Here is a 19,263-nt window from a genome sequence, read left to right on the forward strand (position 1 = left end):
CTCACGATGAATGTTGGGCTATTTCTCCTTTTCAGTTAGAAGTCATGGAAACATCCATGTTATAAACTGACGGCATCCATCTTACCCACAGTACTATAGTACTGTTTGAAATATATCCAACAAAGATCATCAAGTATTATTTAAACCCCTATATCCGCTGTCCAGCTTAATAAACTAAATCTGGAATTATTTAGTTCGATAATCTGGGTTCAAACCGAATCTAACAACGGGGCGGCGTATCAAGCCGATTTCTTTCTATATATTTGGTAAGTTCAAAACGAACTCATATACATATACAAGCTAGCTAGTTTGGACACGGTTTGGATAGGCATGAGACAGCATACATGTTTTTATTGAAGTGTAGTACTAATTCATTAGCACGCATGTATAGTACTATGAGGTAAGATGGGATACCGTTAGTCCGGTTGGTAGATAGAATCGATATTTTCTAGTCGTCTTTTGAACATTTAAAAACGCCCTTTATAGCGTCGCGGGGCTACAGTTATATAATTCTGTAGGTATTCTGTGTGTACTACCAAATGGAACATATAAAGAAAACAAGAGCATGGGCCGTCTTACCACACCTTACTATGCATACACTAAGTTTAAGCCAGGTTAAGTTGTTTGTTTTATAGATTGAACTTTATGTTTCTATACATGTAAATAAAATGTAAAAAATCTGTGCAGGTTTCGTATAGCCAACAATTTTAACTATTTCAAAGATCATGTTGACTGAAATTGCTTTGCTGTATACGTCAATGTTAGTCGCTGCGTCCGTTATCAGTATTCTCATCTGCGGATCAGTGGTTTCTTATCATGTCTGCTACTCCAGCAGGTGTGGAAAGAAGAACAAACTACTTGCGCCTTCTAAAATGAACATTTCGGTTAACCTACCGGAACCAAAAAGTAGGTTTAAGCCACGGAAGGCCGTTTAGTCAATAAAAGTATATATTACAGAGAAAATGCTTTTTGACAAGATCTGTTATTTGTTCCACAGATTCAGATAACTGGCTTTCGGAGCTAATCAGCCGGGATCTCGGGCAAGCTTCTCACGGTAACAGCAGCAGAAATGCTGAACTCGAACAAGATGTAATCATTAACAATACTACTTCAATAAGGGGAACGACTTCTAATTCTGCTTTGTTCACTAGTTTGACGCACTTTCTTCTTGCCACAGGTAGTATAAACTGTTGTAGTATAGTAAGGGGAGATGGGACACCGTTTTATTTTATTTTCTCGTTCCATTTGGTAGTAAACGAAAAAAATCGGAGATTTATAAAACCTTATTCTCACGACTCCAATAGACCGTGTTTAAAACTCAATCAACGTATCTAGAAAGTATATGCTAAATCTAAAGGCATCAGCGCATTTGGAAAATATGTGCAAAAATGTACCCCATATTACCCAAACGTACTATATAACCAGTGAACAATTGATGGCTTGTACAAACTGTCAGCCATACAAAACTGAAAAAAAAAACCTTCCAAAAAATTATTCACCCACAAAGTTGCACGTCCTGCCACGCGAGGATAAAATATAAATTCCATTTACACGGCGTTTAACCCGCAATCCTTCGTACATTGTGTTTCAGGTTACATATTATATGGCGCGTTCTTGATAAACACCAATAATGATATGCTTGAAAGTGGCGAGCCGGAAGGAGTTCCAACCGCATTTCCCACCGACACTTTGTGTTCTATGAAAGTAAGTATTAGCTTATATCGACAGTATAATGGGTTGGGTAGGAGTGGACATGTTTCTATTCTTCATCACATATTTATGCTGCCATCGAGTGAAATGTCATTATTATCTATATAGTAGGGTGGGGAAGATGGGATACCTTTAGCACAAAATATCCAAATATTTGAATCGTATTTTAAACAATTAAAACAACGGTATATGGAAGTCGTTAGGATAAAGTTTTATAACTCTTTGAAAGTTCTTTGTTTACTACTAAAGGGAACGAGAAAATCGAAGGAAAAGTTGTCCTATCTTCCCCACTCATATTTTTTACATATTTTTTGCACATAAGTTTGTGGGTCGTTCTGTCGGCTTATAAATAATTACGTTTTGCAAAGGTCGTGGAAGGTAACTGCAAAGTATGCAGCTGTACAAAATATCATTGCTGTTTTGATATCCAGATATTTAAATAAAACTGCAAGGTATGCAGCTGTACAAAATATCATTGCTGTTTTGATATCCAGATATTTAAATATTAACAGATTTTTATAACCGTAGGCCCCTAACCGTTTATAACCTTTAAAATAGCGGTGTCAATTGTTTATGATTAGGAAAAATGGAACTAGGTGCTAACGTTATCCCATCTTACCCCACGGTATTACACCAAATTAAACGATTTTTTGCTTTCAGTATCTTCTGTCTTTTCTATTTCACATCTCTGCTCTCAGCTCTGTCGGTACAAGTTACATTACTCGCCGCAACAATTCACGGTAATTGCAATCTGTTTAACAGCACCATATCAACATAGTAACAAGTCTATAATTTACAGATACCGTGGTTTATGTAGCTTCATCGTTATATTATTAGCTACACTCATTTCTACAACGATCACCGCTTCTACCATGATGATGGTAGGCTTAAGGTGCGTATAATTGGTAGCTTTCAAATTATAATGATGGCACTGAATATGATGGCACGCGCATGAAGATACCAAAAGGTCATAAACCGGTACAGTTGTTGTACAGAAACTTATATGTCGATTAAAATTAATGACCCTCGTGCAGCGAGCAATGATAGTCGTTATTTATCTCAGCTGTTTAGCTTTCTACACTTCGTGCCCAATTTTTGGAATAAACTTTGGGGGGGGGAAGGGGTTCATTTTTTTAATGTATTACGGACAATTTAGAAACCTGTCAACAATGATATCAACGTCGAGCATCGAACTCGTTAACTCAAAAAGATTAGAGGCAGCAATTTATATATCAAGAAACTTTAGCAAACCAACAACTGCGAAAAAAACGTCTAATTTTTTCATTACGCGTTTACACCTAATCTATAAGAAAGCTGACCCAGGATACAAATAGAGCAGGTTGGGGAAAGATCGGACACCTTTAGCATGTAATTTCCAAATATCCTGATCGTAGTTTAAACAATTAACACGGTCTATATAGGTGTCGTACGCATATGGTTTTATAATTCTTTAAATGTTCGTTGTTTACTGCCAAATGGGACAAAAATGAGAATAGAAAGGTGTCCTATATCTCCCCCCACTCTACTGCAAAAATAAATCTTCGAAACTTATAAACAGTACCGACGCAAAGATACACTTGTTGCTGACTTCGTCCTACATTATTCTTATAATACAACCAATTCTACGTGTTATCGAGTTCGTAAAAGCAAGGGAATCTATCAAAGGACTTCAAATTATGCTTCCGTATGATATTGCTGCCCTACGCCGACTGAAAAATGTTTTAATATGCTCAACGGTTGTGGATTATGTATGGTAAGTAGGCATTAAAGTATTAAGAATTGTACTGCAAGTAAACAAATGGATTTGCATTATGCGTATAAATCGAAAAACAGGAAAATATATTTTAAGAATTATGTGGTAAAATGAATACGTTGGCACATAATTTCTAATGTTATGTGATCGCGTTTTTACCAATTAACAGAGTTCTGTTAGAGATGCGTTTTTTAGAATTTAGTAAAAAATCCTTGTTTACTACCAAATGGGATAATAAAAAAAGAATGAAAACTGAAACCGTCTTACCCCACCCTACCATGGTATACGTATAGCACAACAATAAGTGAATATCACGGGCGAAAACGAACATCATTAAATACGTATAGTATAGTAATGTGAGATGATAAACCTTTTTATTCTATTTTCTTAACCCATTTGGTAGTAAGCAAAGAACATTCAAAGAATTATAAAACGGCATCCTTACGACCCTCATATCGATCATTGTTAATTGTTTGAAACACGAAGGTATTTGGATGTTATGTTCTAAATGCGTCCCGTCTTCTCCTATACTCTAATTTAGATCACAATTAGATTACACAAAATTTGCAGTGACAAAAGGCAACTAAATCGAAACAATGCATTACTTTATTACTTTTACCACTTACACCCTGTTTATGTTTCAGCTATCTGCCGAACGTCATTTTGATTTTATTCCTGCGTTACCTCGCTGATAATACAGACCCCGTTATTTCGGATCTACAGCGTTATGTAGTTTTGTACCCACTCTGTGATTTGGCTGACACCCCATCACTTAAAGACAGCAATGAAGAAGGACTAGAAATTTCTCTAGCGGCAATTGTACTTTTCGGGGTAAGTAGTGTCATGTTTTCTAGCTGATGATTGGTACAAAAAATAACTGTCTTTGTACCCTCATGCAAAGATACAGTACTATGGGGTAAGATGGGACACCTTTAGCACATAAAGTCCGAACATCCTAATCGTGTTTTAAACAATTAATAACAGTCTATGGGGGTCGCCGGGACACGGTTTTATAACTCTGTAAATATTCTTTGTTTACTACCAACTGGGTGGAGAAAATAAAATGAAAGGGTGTCCCATCTTCCCCACCCTACATATATAAATTACAATTTTTCATTGTAGAATAAAGCTTTTTTTATTTTCGGCAAACGACCAGATATTTAAATGCTTAGCAAAAAGTACTAGGAGTTCACTTTGTTTTTCAAATAACTACTTATTTATTTGATGTAAATATTCTGTTTTTAAACATACTATATAAATGAATGGCTTTAGTTATGTACATTGTTAATCTTTTTGTTTATTATTATTATTATGATTCTAACTTGCTGTACTGTAACAAAATTAGAAAAATAAACCTATGTTTTAACATATACACTTAGGCTGTAAGCTGTGGTTGTCAACTGTACATTGCTCTTTTCCATCTCGATTATTTTACCCACTCAACTACACGAAATAGAAGATACGAGAATTTCGAAAATATCACCAATGATGAAATTTTTCACACAAATTAAAACTGGAACCATGACAAATTGATTGTAATCATGCGTGTATGCAAAGAACTCGAGGGTCCAGTTTTGTATAACGAGTTATAACACTCACGATGAATGTTGGGCTATTTCTCCTTTTCAGTTAGAAGTTTTTATCTGACACATCTGCTGAGATATGGATGATATAAAAATGTAAACGGTTAACTATATTCTGCATTAGCATGCAGTAGTTATTGTCAAAACGCCCCCGCGCATGATCAAATCAGAAAAAAGTGTGAGTGCAGTGAACTATGTAGGTCACGTAACACCTGGGTGGCCAAAAATGACCCTAAAGCTACAAAAAAGTGTTTCTATAAATCTAGATAACCCCTTGACAACACTGTATCGTAAAATGTTTGAAACTTGCTCAATGTTTGAAACTTGCTCAATGTGTTTTAATCACTTAACAGCAGTCGTGAGGATACGGTTTTTTAAGTCTTTAAATGTTTTTTGTTTACTACCAAACGGGACGAAAAATAAAATGAAGAGTTGTCCCATCTTACCCCACCCTACTATATACATATTGTGTTATTTTAATAAGGGCCAATACCTAATTTCGGGCGGCCTGAGTTAATTGCTAATCAATATTCCGAAAAAAATGACAATTTATAAAAATATTATTTTGTGGGTCTCAATTATTTAAATGATTTATTATTATATTGGTGTGGCATTACAACTATCATTTTAATTGCCGTTTTCGCTCAAGTCGTAATACAGGGTAACAACAGTAAACAAATAAATCAACTGCAATTCGTTAAGGTGCAATCTCACTTCTAGATAATATCTTTTGTCATTCGAACTGTGACTTTGAAAAAGTTGTTTTAATATAGTTAAACTTGATTTACGTAACTGCATCTCCAAAATCCTTATAAAAAATTGCTCACGCGTAACAGGCATCGAGCGTTCATTGATGCAATAAAAATAGAGTATAAATATAGTAAACCGGCGGGAAACACTAGGAATACCGGTTTAGGCTTGATTCGTACCTGATGGTTCTAACAATTAAAAGCCACGGCCTACTAGAGATATCTCTAACAGGCGGTGCATAGGCTTGTAGCGTACTCAACATTTAGTTTTTCCGGTTTTTCGCAATCTATATCTAGTAAGGTGGGAAAGATGAGACACCTTTTAATTCGATTTTCTCGCCCCATTTGGTAGTAAACCAAGAATACTTAAATTTTAAAGAATTATATAACCGTATCCCTACGACTCTAGCAAACCATTGCTAATTTTTTAAAAACAAGATTAGGGTACTTGAATATTATATGCTAAAGGTATCTATCTTACCCCACAGAACAACATGTATGCTTATGTTTGTTTATTGTTTTAGATTTTATATTATATGATCTCATATACGTGCAAAACATAAAAGCTGTGTTCTTCATAATTTCCTAACAAGTCGTTAGTATTAAATATAACGATTTGAAAATTATTAAAAACGAATTGCAATATATAATTTTGTAGTACTTGTTTTTAGTGCAAAACCGGTCAAAACAGGTAATTCGACTTGAATCATAAAGGTTAAAACAGTTTCAGATAAATGACAAGTTGTACCAGTTTACCTGGAAAAGTGTTTTGAAGATACGAAAAAGTGATAAAACGGATAGATGACACATAATTGAATCAGATCAGACCGTCACGTTTGTATCATTTTCTTGGCGTGCGGATATGACTCTGACGAATTTAAAAACTTCCGCGAGAAAAATGAACGTCATACCCAGACCAAGTACGACATGGTACACAGCATTGTGGTTAAATGCGTCTGGAAAAGGACAACCCAGCTGTTTGAAAGCGTTGTCCCCACTGCATTTTGACGTAAAACTAAACTGGATGCTGCCGCTACAAAGTACAACCCACGCCCCGATTGAACGAAGTGTTCTGATTAAGGATTTTGAAAAGGAATTACAGCGACTTGTTTTGCGAGGGCATCGCTTTTGCAAGGGCAGACACAACGCGTTTTGAGCTCCTATGGTAAAACCTGTTTTCTTCGAAAACGATTCGTTCAATTTCAGATGTGACAGAACGAGATACGTCACCACCATGGCGTATATGAAGACACAGATACCCAGAAGTGGAACTGCAGCGTCCATTCCCCACATTTCAGTATAATTGACCTGACTCACAGCCTGACTCGAAAAGCCACCAAAATCAACAGGCATGGTAGTAATGCTGTCCAAGTCGTCTCCAAATCGAGAGGACTCATTATCCGTATCCAATGTCACATATGTGGTTACTTCAGTGCCCCCATTCCCTGACATTTCTGTTATGGTTGCTTCGCTATACCCTTTAGAATTTTGCATTAGATGAGAAATTCGTTTAGCGTCAGTGTTTAAGTCAGCGACGAAGGAAAATATGTTCCAACCATGGTACACTGTGTTAATTGCAGTCACAACAACAGAGAGTAATATTATAACTCCCCCGACGATTGAACACCATTTACTGCTTGTCGGATTGTTTGGTTCATAATCCTGTAAAAATGATACAGTTAATATAGAATAGGTGAGGAAAGGTATGGGTCATCTTTTCAGTAAACGATAAACATTTAATGAGTTATCAAACTGTATCCTCACGACTCCCATAGATCGTTTTTAATTGTTTAAAAAAGGATCAGGACATCTATATACTATGTGCTAAAGGTGTATCATCTGCCCAACTCTACTATACAATACATGTGGAGTCAGAGATAAAACAAAACTGAAAATAATTCCCAGTGTATGCTTACCCGCGTTCTTTTGGTGTTATCAGCCTGTAGCAGAACCTCTGATGAGGTGACATTTAACTCATAACTTTGGTTGCTTTCTTTGGACGAAGATCGTTCCCTGCTTTGTTTATCCTCGTCTAAACCCGCTTCTATCTCTTCTATGAAAACATACCGCACCATCAAAAGAAAACACGCGGCCACAAAACCGCCGAATATATTAGCGAGTTGCCAGCTCACAAAAGACAGAAGAAGCGCTCGCCTAGCAGATACTGTACTGGTAAGAATCATTAACGGATCTGTGCTTGTGCTGCTGTAATCTGCCGTTGTTTGTGCCCATTCATGTGTGGAACCACCGAGAATATGCATGATTCCGCACAAACCGAACATCAAACTAGTTAAGAGTAACAGCGGCACTGCTGACGAGTTTTGCCAAGATTCCTGGGAATTTTGCCGCTCCTGGCTGGAGGCGGGGGATAACCCTAGTGCGAGAAAATCCGTTTCCACGTTTTCCGTTCGATTGCTCAAATTTGCTGACGTGTCAAACGTTGAATTCGCTATTTTATTGGATTTCTGCCTACGAGCAGCACGCTTTGGGAAAATTGCAATTCCCAATAAAACTACTGAGTATAGGATCAGTATTCCACCGATGACGTAATCAGTGACGTAAGTGGCTGTCGAGTCATCAACTCCACGATGGTACAGCAATTTTCGCATCATTTTTCTCTTAACTGGTTTCTATATTAAAAAACACAAACGTATAAATACTACCGATCAAACTTTTTGAATGTTTTCAGAATAAACACATGTACGTCAGTCACGCCTAAATCTCTTCGAAATGGCTAGTGGTTATTTTTTATTCTACGCGGACGATGCCTTATGACAGCGTAGCATGGATGCCATGGGACCTCAGCTTTTGTCCAGAGATGCCCCTACACTATAGGATTCACATTATAAAATTAATCAGGTATTTACAAAAACTCTCTCTTTGAATATTTATCTAGATTTCACAAGAGATTATAAGCGCCCTAGGCAAAGTTGCTGAACAACAAAACATGCAAATTCCGCAGTAACCCTGTTGTATTATATTATCCCATAACTTAACTACGCAATATGTGGTAAGGTGGGAAAAGATGGGATACTTCTTCATTCCATTTTCTTGACCCATTTGGTTCAAAGGCGTTCAAAGAATTACGAAACCGTATCTTCGCGACTCCCATAAGCTGCTGTTGGTAATTGTTGTTTAAAACACGATCAAGATATTTAAATATTTTGCGCTAAAGGTGTCCCTTCTTCCCCAACCGACCATAAACGTTCAATTTATATTATTTTTGACTCGTCGAATTTAAGTATCAACACAAGGCTGTATCAAACACATCTAATACTTTTATGTATTACATAATCTGTTTAAGTCTTTAAAATTTCGACTCAATTTACGTCTGGTAAAGTTTTCCGGTATACTGTTACTCTATCCTCTTTTCCTTCATATCTGACACACGTAACAAATCCTTTCGCTTCTTATCCTCGCAAAGAAAACCGCGTTGGTCGGCGTAAGCCTCAATAATTGCCCAGGGCACTACCTTTCACACGCAAAATATTTAACCTATGTGACATAAAACTACTTGGAAATTGTGCAATATAAAAGTTCCTGTGTAAGTTTTTGAATTTATTGTTTACTTTCATATGTATGTAATATATAGTTTAAGCATGCTGTGTATGTACTGTGTTTTGTGGATGTTAATTCTTTTTACCTCGATGTTTCAATAATTTAATTTCCGCTAACGTTTATGTTAGGTTATACAAACATGTGCGCATGTATATGAATGCAACGTTTATAATGACGTAAATGTTATATTTATACAACCAGTTATATAGTAGGGTGGGGAAGATGGGACGCCAAATATCCTGATCATGTTTTTAACAATTAACGGACTGTGGAAGTGGTAAGGATACGGTTTTATGTATATCTTTAAATGTTTTTTGTTTACTACCAAAATGGAACGAGAAAGTAAAAAAGATGTCCCATTTTACCCCACCCCATTATACCATCATTATGCGCTTGATGTGTGTTGATATACTTTTGTATTCATTCAAAAAAACCAATGACCTTTATTAGATCTGTGAACCGATCAGTTCTCACGGGCGGTTACAACATGTTTATTTCTTATTCGTGTACTCATATAAAAGGAAGGTTCCTTGGTCGTCTTGCGGTTTGACTATCTGTACCATAATTCTCATTACGCCAGTGCTTCCGTGCTGTTGTCTCATGATTCATGAATTCACTGCCCGCAAAATGCTTTTTAAAAACTGTCTATATCCGGTGTGCGTGGCTCTACGTCAACGATGGTTAAAGTGTCTTGAATTTTGTTTTTAAGAACCTAGTGTACGTATATAAAAGGCTTTATACAGGTCGTAGAAGCTAATTTTAAACGGTTAAAATTAATCTGCGTGATAAGAATCGCATAGACGTATATACGAGGGTACAATTATCTTTAATGGGTCCTAATAAAATATTTATATAAAATATGAAACAAACCAAATATTAAACGTTTCAAACTTCATAAACGAAAAATCTTTTAAATGCAATTTGCTTAAAAAAAAGCTGTTAAAATTACCAACGAACTTTTCCGTTTAAAAATATTCATGTTTTCCTAATTATAAGTTCCATTTTTTGCGGGATATGTGCGGCAAAAAAACTTCGTGAGAAAATACAACACCGATTTATCGTAACGTGTTTTTTAGTTGCTATAGGTTTGCACGCTGTATTTACTATGGTATAGAAGCGTATAAACACAACTTTAACGCTGGTATATAGTTGCGGTTCATAGTTCCCATGGGGGGCTTACTTTACATGAAACTATATAGAGTCTACATATGTTTTTAAATGGACGATTCAAGTTCTAAAATAATAGAGTATAATGTGGGGTAAGATGGAACAGTTTTAGCGATTAATATCCAAATATCATGATCGTTTTTTAAACAATTAACAATGGTCCATGAAAGCCGTGAGGATACTGTTTTAATGTTCTTAGTACTAAACGGGACGAAGAAAATATAACAAAAAGGTGTTCAATCTTCCCCATCCTACTATACTTGTACAGTAAAATTAAATTTTTGTCTCATGTAATTGTATATATGGTTTCGAAATTTACAGCGTATATTCTTATCATGGTATTTACAATACAAAACTACATTTCGTTTTCGCTTTCGGCGATTATTCTGGTGCCTATTCTATTACACAATACGCCATATAACTTTAATCTGATTACACGTTAAAGTATTAGCATTACATTTTTGATACAAATATCTGTCAGTGCGGTACCAGACACGTGCTCTCGCCTAAACAGGTTTCAAACTGGTTAAAGAATCTGGTTTAACCTAACATCAAAATTTCCATGGTATTAGGTGTATGATAGTGCGCCGTAATTAAATGATAGCGCAATTAAAAACTGGTTCTTAAAAGTGGTACACAGCCGCTTTATTAAATAGTTTTTTTTTTGCCAAAAAGCATGTTATGCATACGATTTAAAAACAAAACCTGTAAAATTGTTATTTTTCGCATTTTATATTTTTCTTTTCGAATATATTACTGAAGATCCGATTATTTAAAGTTTTTCAAACATCAAAGACAAGGGAATTAGCAGCGAAACGGGATATATTTAAAACATGCTATACGGGTAAAAATTACTTGCGTTAAAAGGTCAAATATTAGCACGAACGTTAAACCCAGATTACACACTCAAACCATGAATTCAATCCTATATAAGAATGTTAAAAATGTTTATAATACTTTAATCTCTAGGAAATTTTTACAAAAAAATTGCAACTTATGTTATCTGTATATATAGTAGGTCAGGGGGAGATGAGACACCCTTAGCACAAAAATATCCGAAAGATCGCGTTTTAAACAATTAACAAAAGTCTATGAGAGTCACAAGGATACGGTTTTAGAATTATTTGAATTTTTTTGTTTACTATTAAATGTGACGATAAAATAGAATGACAAGGTGTCCCATCTTCCCCCACCCTGCTATACAACTTTACCTGAAAAATATTTTTGCGTCAAATCGGTTTTGCCTAACAAAAAGTTTATTTATTCCTTTCAAACACAGTAACAGAATTAATTTAACAGCGAAAATGTTGAAATTAGCAGCAAAACGACGCTCGTTAAAAAACACGCTATAACAATTACTCAAAAAAGCGGTTAATGAACCTAAAATGCGGTATGATTGTTTTCTGAGATATAAAACGGTAACGAAATGCAAACGAAAAGTGGAACAAATTGATCATCCACGGGTGTAACGTCAATTTAAGTGTCATATAATTCCGAAAAGAGCTATACTAGTTTTTCGGTTTAATATTAAAATGATTACTTTGTAAAACTGCTTAGGATATATTTACGATTTCAAGCGAAGCCGTAAGTAAAGCTTTAATAACCAGTCCAGCAACAATTCATGCCCTGGGCCATTCTTGTCGGCGTATCGTCTGTAATGTTGTATACTGTGTAGTCAGATACACATTTCTTTGTGGTTTCGTATGTTAGGGTTGAACAAATAGCAAACGTATTATCTGATAATACAAAGAGACCACATTTCAGGCTGTTTGAAGAATTTTCCATTAAAGAACATATAAAAGTACGATAGGACTAAAAAATAATATGTACCCTAGTTTTTTATTAAAAAGTAACATTTATATTTGCGATTCTGCATACCAAATTAGAATAAAACAATATACCTTTAACAGTACAAAACTTTCATTAATGTAACCCTGCATTTTTTTGCAAATGTTTGCATTTCCGCCTTATAAAGGTTAGATGTAGTACATCATTTCTTTGAGGGCGTTGAATTGTTTATCGATGTTTAAAATACGTACATTAAATTTTAGCAAATATTTATTTACGGACGCGCTCGCTTATTAATATAGGAACACCGTCGTGGCATTTGAAATTAAGTTAGCGATCAATCTAAGGTGCTTTGGATAATAAAAAAATGTCATTTATTCTGTGGCTTAAATAAGCGTTCTTTGCCACAGGTAATAAGCGGATGTAAATTATTTACTTTCGCATGGCTAGACAACTTTTTCCCTTCATAGACCTCGTATAGGTGTGCGTTTTTTCGCAGTCCCGACTAACAGAAATTATACGACCGAGTTACCCACATTTGGGGTAATCGCAAAGGTCAGCTAATCCGATGTGCAATGACCCATCTCACCTTGGACCCACTGCCTGCCTGATCGCAGTGAAGGCCCTTACACATGATGGGATATACTACTATACAACGACACCTAAAGGTCAGTTTACAGCAGCGAAGTTTCCAAATGGTGTCGCCACTGCGAGCAAGTGATTTGAAAAACATTTCACGGATGAGTAGTCAGCAGATCGAAGTGTGCCGATCAGGAAACAGCAACATTTTACAGCTGTGTGTAGCGCGAATGGAATGCGAGAACAAAACAGATTTGGTTTAAACTAGGAAACGCAATTCCGACACACCGGATTCCGGAGATAACATATAGTTTGAAAAACATCACGTTCAAAACAGTTATGCTGCGACAGCCTTTAAAAGCAGTAGTTTCGTCATATATACAAGCAGTTATTGTATTTAAATTAATTAATGAATGAAAGTAACTTTATCCTCGCGTAACGGACTGCAACAGACATAACACAGGTGGGCAGTTTCATACACCTCGTGCCAGTATAGACCAACAGTTATATATTTTAAACTTATTTGTGCTTTAGGAAGGTCGAAAATAGGACATATAGACATGAGCAACAGTAGTATTACCGATATCTCGAATTTGCCGATTTCATCAAATTTACTAGCACCAGAAGAGCCAGCCGTTATTTCAGATGGTGAAACTCCTGGGACGGTCACGCCAATGCACGCAGACACAATGTTGGTCACAATGTCAAGTGACGAAAAAGAAAGACGGAACCGAACCAACGTAAAACGTTTTTGGCTAAATTTGGACTTTGACTAAATAATCGAACTTTTATAGGCGAGGTTGAGTCGAATACCTTTGTTGTTCAAAGTAATAGGAGTCGTGATATTCGCTTGTATTGTAGTGGTTGCTACAGCATTAGGAATCTACTTTGCTGCGGGTAAATATCTTTAAAGTGAAAAAGTAAAAACTTATGTGAAAAACTTATTATCAGTTTGTGTTTTCCAGAGAACGCAAAGCCTACGAATACAACGTTCGCTATTTATTATCCGGGTAAGTTAGGACATTATATAAACATACGATATAAATATCACCATTTGTTTTCAGTTTACATCTATATTTCTGTGGGGTGAGATGGGACGCCGTTGGCACCAAAATCTCATAATTGGGGCTTGTGTTCTTGACAGAGCTTTTAGGGTCGCAAGGCTATATAACTTTGTAAATACTGTTTGCTTATTACAAAATGAACCAAAAAAGAGAATGAAAACATGTCCGATTTTACCCTACTTTATTATACTTTGTAAATATCAGCATTTCGTTTTTGTTTTTGTTTTTGACGGTTCAACTATATCTTTAAAATGTCGTTAGCTGGCACGAGGTGTATAAAACTGAATACCCGTGTTGTATTCCGGCCACGCAAAGTAATTTACATTCATTCATGCAATATCAGGATTTTGTTTTTCCAGAAACCTATGACGAAATCTATTACGTGAATTATTAGAACTGCAATACCTTTGTTTAATTTCTTGGAAAAAGAATCATAATTTAAGAAGTATATGGCTAAGAACATAGGCGACGAGCCATATGAACACAAGCTGCAAAACTACATTCCTAATTTTACCAAGCGAATGAGACGCGTGTTACCTATTCTTTAACACTCGGCAAGGAAAACATTTAATGTGTCTGTTGACTCGTGTATGTCTATATTTTGCCTAATTATGTGTCGTTTAATTGTGAAGTGCAATACAATATATAAACGCTTGTAAAATAACTTGTTTTGCATTTAACATGTCGAATGAATGTATCTATAAATTACCCGCGCGTGGCCAAGTCCCATAAGCGGACATACGCCCACAGATAGCAGCGCTGAGTCTCGAACTATAACCATTATTGAGGCGCCAGACCATATACAGAAGAGTTTGTAAAAAAACTTGTTTTCAGTATATTTTATAGTATGGGTTTATGCCTTTTACGCGTTCTGTCTCAGCCATTGTCAGTATGAATAGAAATAGCTAAGGTTTATGCTTTGTTGTGGCGATTGTGAACAAAGACCTTATTATCTACTTACATCACGGGACTTTCTGAATAGCGAATCTATTTATTCATCGTTGGACAAAGTAACTTGATGCGTGGGACAGTTCTGTTTAGTGAAGAATTTAGTGAAAAAGAAATCAGGCAAATGCTGCTGGTGTACAACTTCTAGACAGGTTTTGTACGGTGTATACATTTTCGTACATGTAGCGTGAAAAAAGCGTATAGGGTTAAATGCACCGAAGGAATATGTAGTAGGGTAGGAGAAGATGGGACACCTTAAGCACATAATATCCAAATATTTCGATCTGGTAAACAATCGACAACGGTCTATGGAAGTCGTGGGGATACGGTTTTATAATTATTTTAATGTTTTTTATTCAGTACAAATTGAAATAAGAAAATAAAATGAAAAGGTGTCCCATCTTCCCCTTACGTTTTATAAAAGAATAAAACATCATTTTTATCCTAAAATTTACAGGCAGCGTAACAGACAGGTATTTAAATTCCTAAATAAAATGGCTACAGTGAGTTATACAACGACATCAGGCGAAGGTTTTGCTCAAGCAACCAACTTCAACCCCAACTACAATTATTATGACAACTTCGCAGCAACCCAGGCTTATAACACCGTGGCACCACCTCCGGCTTATCAACAGCAGCATATTACAACAGTACCACAGCCACAGGTAAGGATAGATATTGTAGAGTGGGGTAATATGGGACTTGATTTCATTCTCTTTTACTGTCTCAGTTGGTAGGAAACAAAGAATCTTTACGGAGTTATAAAACCGTAGCTCCACAATTCTAAAATAGTGTTGTTAATTGTTTAAAATGTGATCAAGAATTAGACAGCTAACCGTATCCCATCTTGCCCCACTGTGCTACAATTTTCTTTTACTGCCTGACAAAACTTTCGTCTAGGACAGGTGTTGCAAGTCAAGCTGGGTTTTAGATTTTTATTGTATATTTAACCAGCGTTTCGTAATACAGTTTTTAACACTTTAAGTGTCTTATAACCACGTTTATACTATTACATAATTACCTAATGTTATTACATAATGTCCCATATTTCCAAAATAGCTGTAACTTGTTTACTGCCATAAATGGGACGATAAAAGAAAATAAAATAATAAACCATTTAACTCCAACCTAACATAAATAAAGCTCCATTTTAATAATGTGGTGTAACAACACATCGTTGAATAGTTTAGTACCTTCTGCTATTTTAGATACCGGGCATAGGCTACAATATGCGGCAGGTACCAACACATGTACATAATACCATATAGAAGTCGCTTCACAGGGGGCTAACATTATGTTTTCGTTACTGCAACCCCATCAGCAAAACGCAATTAGGCTCGTCTTCTGTTTCATTACGTAAAACATTCTTTTCAGAATCGCAATAATACGACACCTCTATGTGTCGTGGCGTCCATCTTAATCACGTTGGTGACTCTGGGTGTTATCGGTGGTATAGCGTACGGGATTTACGTGGCAGTTGCAGGTGTTTATGATTATTTACCCTTTATATATTTCTAATTTATAGTAGGGTGGGGTAAGATGGGAGACGTTTTCTTTCTTCTTTCTCGTTCTGATTGGCAAATAAGAGTATTCATTTAACATATATAACCGTGGATCCGCGACTCTAAAATAGAGCTGTTAATTGTTAAAAACACAATCAGCACATATAGAATTAAAAGGCTAACATTATCACATGTTATCCGACAGTGCTATATGGGCGAGGACCCAGCATAGGCCAGATTTGACCTATTGCCCCGTGCTGGTTTCTTTGTACATAACGAATTTTAAATGCTTTAATTTAATAAATTTCTTTTTTAGGAACTAAATCGGTCATTGACAGTACATCGTTGGTCATTACTGGTTTTACAGGTACATACTTAATTAAGTGTAAATAAATCGTGGAGTTAAATATAATATTATAATTTTTGTTTTAGGTTAACTTGTGAGGGGATAGGCCGCAGATTAAAAACGTAGATATTTAAAAGTTGTACAAATCATGATTTTTTCCATGTACAAAGTGCACTAATTTTCTATAGTAACAGTTTACGCCAGTATTTTTTTCCCCATACACACAGTGTTGGTATAGTAGAGTGGGAAAAGATGGGACACCTTTATTATTACATAATATCCAAATGTTTTGATCGTGTTTTAAATATTTTACAACTGTTAAAGAGAGTTGTCAGTATACTGTTTTACATTCTTTGAATGTGCCTTGTTTACCACCAAATGGAAGAAAAGAAATAGAATGAAAAATTGTCCCATCTTCCCCCGCCGTACTATATAAGATTGAAAGGTAGTTTTTCCACGTATTTGTGTATATTTTTTTAATAAAATTTATAACATTTTCTTGTTTAGTGTGACTCCAAGTTGATTTGTGTAGTTTTCATTGAAAAAGATTGAAAGACTTTACAAGAGCAAAAAGACGGGTAGTAACGAAAGTATGACAGTCGTTATATCACGCTTATAGGTAAAACAGAAACACTAGAACGACTCATAAAATGAGTTAAGCTACACCCCACGAACAATCTAACAAAACACAGAATAGGAAGTTCGGATAAGAAAAGTGTCCGTAAAAACAGAGACAACATTGTTGTATCGTTTTCCTCTTCACCAAACGCAGTTCTACAACACGTACATGAAAACTACTGTTTTAGTGATTACAATGGTTTGTCAAAAATTCGTTGCGCATGGGTACCCTGAAAGTTTTATAGGGTATGCACGCATTCCCCGCATACCCATGTTCGATGCCCATAGTGGTAGCATACTTTTTGATATTTCTTCATTTATCACCTTGAGAAGCTGGCAAATACCATGTCACTTTGCTGTTGATTACCTTCTTTGCAATATTGAAACAACCAAGAAAAGAGAATCAACAGCAAAATGACAGTAGATAAAAGGTATTGATAGAAAGTATGAGAAAAAGGGTGGCTGTTAAACCCAACATAGGAAAACAAGTTGCAATGCAATTAGAAGAAAAGTGTGAGTAAAGACACAACCAGTACAGAACTGATTTAACCAAAATATCAGGTAATAATGAAAAAAAAAAAGATAACTCAAAAATAAATTTCCACTATTAGTTCAACGTTTAACATAAAATTATAATTTTCTTGTTGCAGTTGTCATATGTAGGGATGTCCATAGTTCCTCTATGTCCATAGTCCATAGTAACTCGAAGTACTGTTGCAAAGTGACAATTTTCCATAGGTATTCTGTGTGGCATGAAAAGGCACTGTTTTGGAATAAACATTAAAACAAATAAGCGTAGGTATAGGAACACAATAAAACTCTTTAATTAAAAATAATATGCAATATTATTATTGTAGGGAAGTAGTTATTTATTTAACTTAGGATCACAAATCAAACTCTTACCTGACCAGTAAACTTAAAATGAGTAATATTGTTAGTGGTGCTGTTTGCTGTATATACATACAAATGCTATAACTGCATAAACTGGACTAAATAAACTAATTTTTAACTATTACTTAAAATTTCTCATGTATAAACGCTGACTTTCTTCAGATCTGCCTAAATCTAAACATAGCCATAAAGCAGAAGTCTTTTTTTCTAGTTTTTCTAGCTTCTCTTACAGAAATATTTTTTTTAAGCAGCACAGTTTACATAAACGACTGCCTGCTTTTAGAATCCAGTTGCTACCATTGTTGCAGTTGATACTTGATAACCCAGATTTGTTTTTCAGAGTCCTTTAAAAAGCAAGGTGTCACATTTTAACTGCTGCTTCCAGTGCAGTTAGTGGAACATCATCTAAAGAAATAATTCTTGTAGATACAAAACACCTGTTGCACATACCTATGCTATAGAATAGAGTATAGACTATAGACAGACTTATAAAATACGTATACACAGAATTCTAAAACACCTGTACACTGATCCTATACACACGGTCTATGTTACCTCTTCACAGACTTTCGTTACGTCTTCACCAATAGTCAATACCATACAATATTCCAGCAAGCACACAAATTCCGTCTCAAGCAGTTTCAAAACTGCCGTACATTATTGAAGGTTTGTCTTTCCCGCCAATTGCTCTGATCCAAAATGGCGACCACGATTTTTTCATACATTGCGTTTTCCATGGGCTTTCATAACATAGAATAGTTTTATAATAAATAACCATAGAACAACTTCCTTTCCTTAAAATTGACTAGCACTGTGTAACTGTACAACACTAAATTACTGCGATTAAATTGGATAAACTAAAAAACGCATCGAACTATCACCAAATAAATGAACAACAAGAAAATTTAAATGCATGCTTATTTTTTGCAAAACATAGACATAATAACATAATAGTGGGGAGTAATAACTTAGTGATTGATTTCAAAAGGTATATACAGTGGCTGTGG

General features: G+C 35.5%; 4 protein-coding genes, 1 long non-coding RNA gene and 1 other non-coding gene across 9 annotated transcripts; 3 read left to right on the plus strand and 3 right to left on the minus strand.

Annotated features, from left to right (window-relative positions):
- Positions 1-70: 70 nt before the first annotated feature.
- On the plus strand, positions 71-4,992 carry LOC149743290 (uncharacterized). Of its 2 annotated transcripts, XM_089889345.1 has the most exons (8): positions 622-906; positions 998-1,177; positions 1,592-1,704; positions 2,371-2,450; positions 2,510-2,602; positions 3,269-3,463; positions 4,108-4,294; positions 4,843-4,992. In XM_089889345.1, the coding sequence occupies exons 1-8, from the start codon at positions 726-728 to the stop codon at positions 4,972-4,974; spliced, it is 1,161 nt and encodes a 386-aa protein (XP_089745471.1). In that variant the 5' UTR covers positions 622-725; the 3' UTR covers positions 4,975-4,992. The 2 variants fall into 2 exon arrangements, with proteins under 2 accessions (XP_089745472.1, XP_089745471.1); XM_089889346.1 differs by lacking the exon at positions 3,269-3,463 and having other exon boundaries at positions 71-906.
- A 1,300-nt stretch (positions 4,993-6,292) lies between these two features.
- On the minus strand, positions 6,293-9,325 carry LOC149743291 (uncharacterized). Its single transcript, XM_089889343.1, has 2 exons — positions 7,712-9,325; positions 6,293-7,457 (listed from the first exon to the last, which is right to left on the minus strand). The coding sequence occupies exons 1-2, from the start codon at positions 8,405-8,407 to the stop codon at positions 6,618-6,620; spliced, it is 1,536 nt and encodes a 511-aa protein (XP_089745469.1). The 5' UTR covers positions 8,408-9,325; the 3' UTR covers positions 6,293-6,617.
- Positions 9,326-12,209: 2,884 nt separating this feature from the next.
- On the plus strand, positions 12,210-14,615 carry LOC149743292 (uncharacterized). Of its 2 annotated transcripts, none has more exons than XM_089893000.1 (4): positions 12,210-13,627; positions 13,682-13,784; positions 13,853-13,897; positions 13,952-14,300. In XM_089893000.1, the coding sequence occupies exons 1-4, from the start codon at positions 13,448-13,450 to the stop codon at positions 13,975-13,977; spliced, it is 354 nt and encodes a 117-aa protein (XP_089749126.1). In that variant the 5' UTR covers positions 12,210-13,447; the 3' UTR covers positions 13,978-14,300. The 2 variants fall into 2 exon arrangements, with proteins under 2 accessions (XP_089749126.1, XP_089749118.1); XM_089892992.1 differs by lacking the exon at positions 13,952-14,300 and adding an exon at positions 14,311-14,615 and having other exon boundaries at positions 12,940-13,627.
- LOC149743293 (U1 spliceosomal RNA) lies at positions 12,786-12,950 on the minus strand. The gene has a single exon (XR_016387398.1). It is a non-coding gene; the product is annotated as a U1 spliceosomal RNA (small nuclear RNA).
- A 718-nt stretch (positions 14,616-15,333) lies between the features above and the next one.
- LOC149743294 (uncharacterized) lies at positions 15,334-17,245 on the plus strand. 2 transcript variants are annotated; one of them, XM_089893022.1, is made up of 4 exons: positions 15,334-15,555; positions 16,271-16,382; positions 16,718-16,768; positions 16,834-17,245. In XM_089893022.1, exons 1-4 carry the CDS (start codon positions 15,394-15,396, stop codon positions 16,836-16,838), a joined length of 330 nt encoding a protein of 109 aa, XP_089749148.1. In that variant the 5' UTR covers positions 15,334-15,393; the 3' UTR covers positions 16,839-17,245. The 2 variants fall into 2 exon arrangements, with proteins under 2 accessions (XP_089749148.1, XP_089749138.1); XM_089893012.1 differs by having other exon boundaries at positions 15,336-15,564; positions 16,274-16,382.
- On the minus strand, positions 17,209-19,232 carry LOC149743295 (uncharacterized). Its single transcript, XR_016386543.1, has 2 exons — positions 18,812-19,232; positions 17,209-18,661 (listed from the first exon to the last, which is right to left on the minus strand). It is a non-coding gene; the product is annotated as an uncharacterized LOC149743295 (long non-coding RNA).
- Between the last annotated feature and the right edge of the window lie 31 nt (positions 19,233-19,263).

This window comes from Ciona robusta, chromosome 1 (assembly GCF_009617815.1).
Source record: "Ciona robusta chromosome 1, ASM961781v2".
NCBI lineage: Eukaryota > Metazoa > Chordata > Ascidiacea > Phlebobranchia > Cionidae > Ciona > Ciona robusta.

Bases quoted from the DNA above. Each gene is read 5' to 3' on its own strand.
- LOC149743290 (XM_089889345.1), top strand. From the start codon at position 726: ATGTTGACTGAAATTGCTTTGCTGTATACGTCAATGTTAGTCGCTGCG. The intron at 2,603-3,268 runs GTGCGTATAATT...ACTTATAAACAG, and splicing joins ATGATGATGGTAGGCTTAAG to TACCGACGCAAAGATACACT. The intron at 3,464-4,107 runs GTAAGTAGGCAT...TTTATGTTTCAG, and splicing joins ACGGTTGTGGATTATGTATG to CTATCTGCCGAACGTCATTT.
- LOC149743291 (XM_089889343.1), bottom strand. From the start codon at position 8,407: ATGATGCGAAAATTGCTGTACCATCGTGGAGTTGATGACTCGACAGCC. The intron at 7,458-7,711 runs GTAAGCATACAC...TCATTTTTACAG, and splicing joins ATAACACCAAAAGAACGCGG to GATTATGAACCAAACAATCC.
- LOC149743292 (XM_089892992.1), top strand. From the start codon at position 13,448: ATGAGCAACAGTAGTATTACCGATATCTCGAATTTGCCGATTTCATCA. The intron at 13,628-13,681 runs GTAAAACGTTTT...GAACTTTTATAG, and splicing joins AAAGACGGAACCGAACCAAC to GCGAGGTTGAGTCGAATACC. The intron at 13,785-13,852 runs GTAAATATCTTT...TGTGTTTTCCAG, and splicing joins AGGAATCTACTTTGCTGCGG to AGAACGCAAAGCCTACGAAT.
- LOC149743294 (XM_089893012.1), top strand. From the start codon at position 15,394: ATGGCTACAGTGAGTTATACAACGACATCAGGCGAAGGTTTTGCTCAA. The intron at 15,565-16,273 runs GTAAGGATAGAT...CATTCTTTTCAG, and splicing joins CAACAGTACCACAGCCACAG to AATCGCAATAATACGACACC. The intron at 16,383-16,717 runs GTGTTTATGATT...TTTCTTTTTTAG, and splicing joins GATTTACGTGGCAGTTGCAG to GAACTAAATCGGTCATTGAC.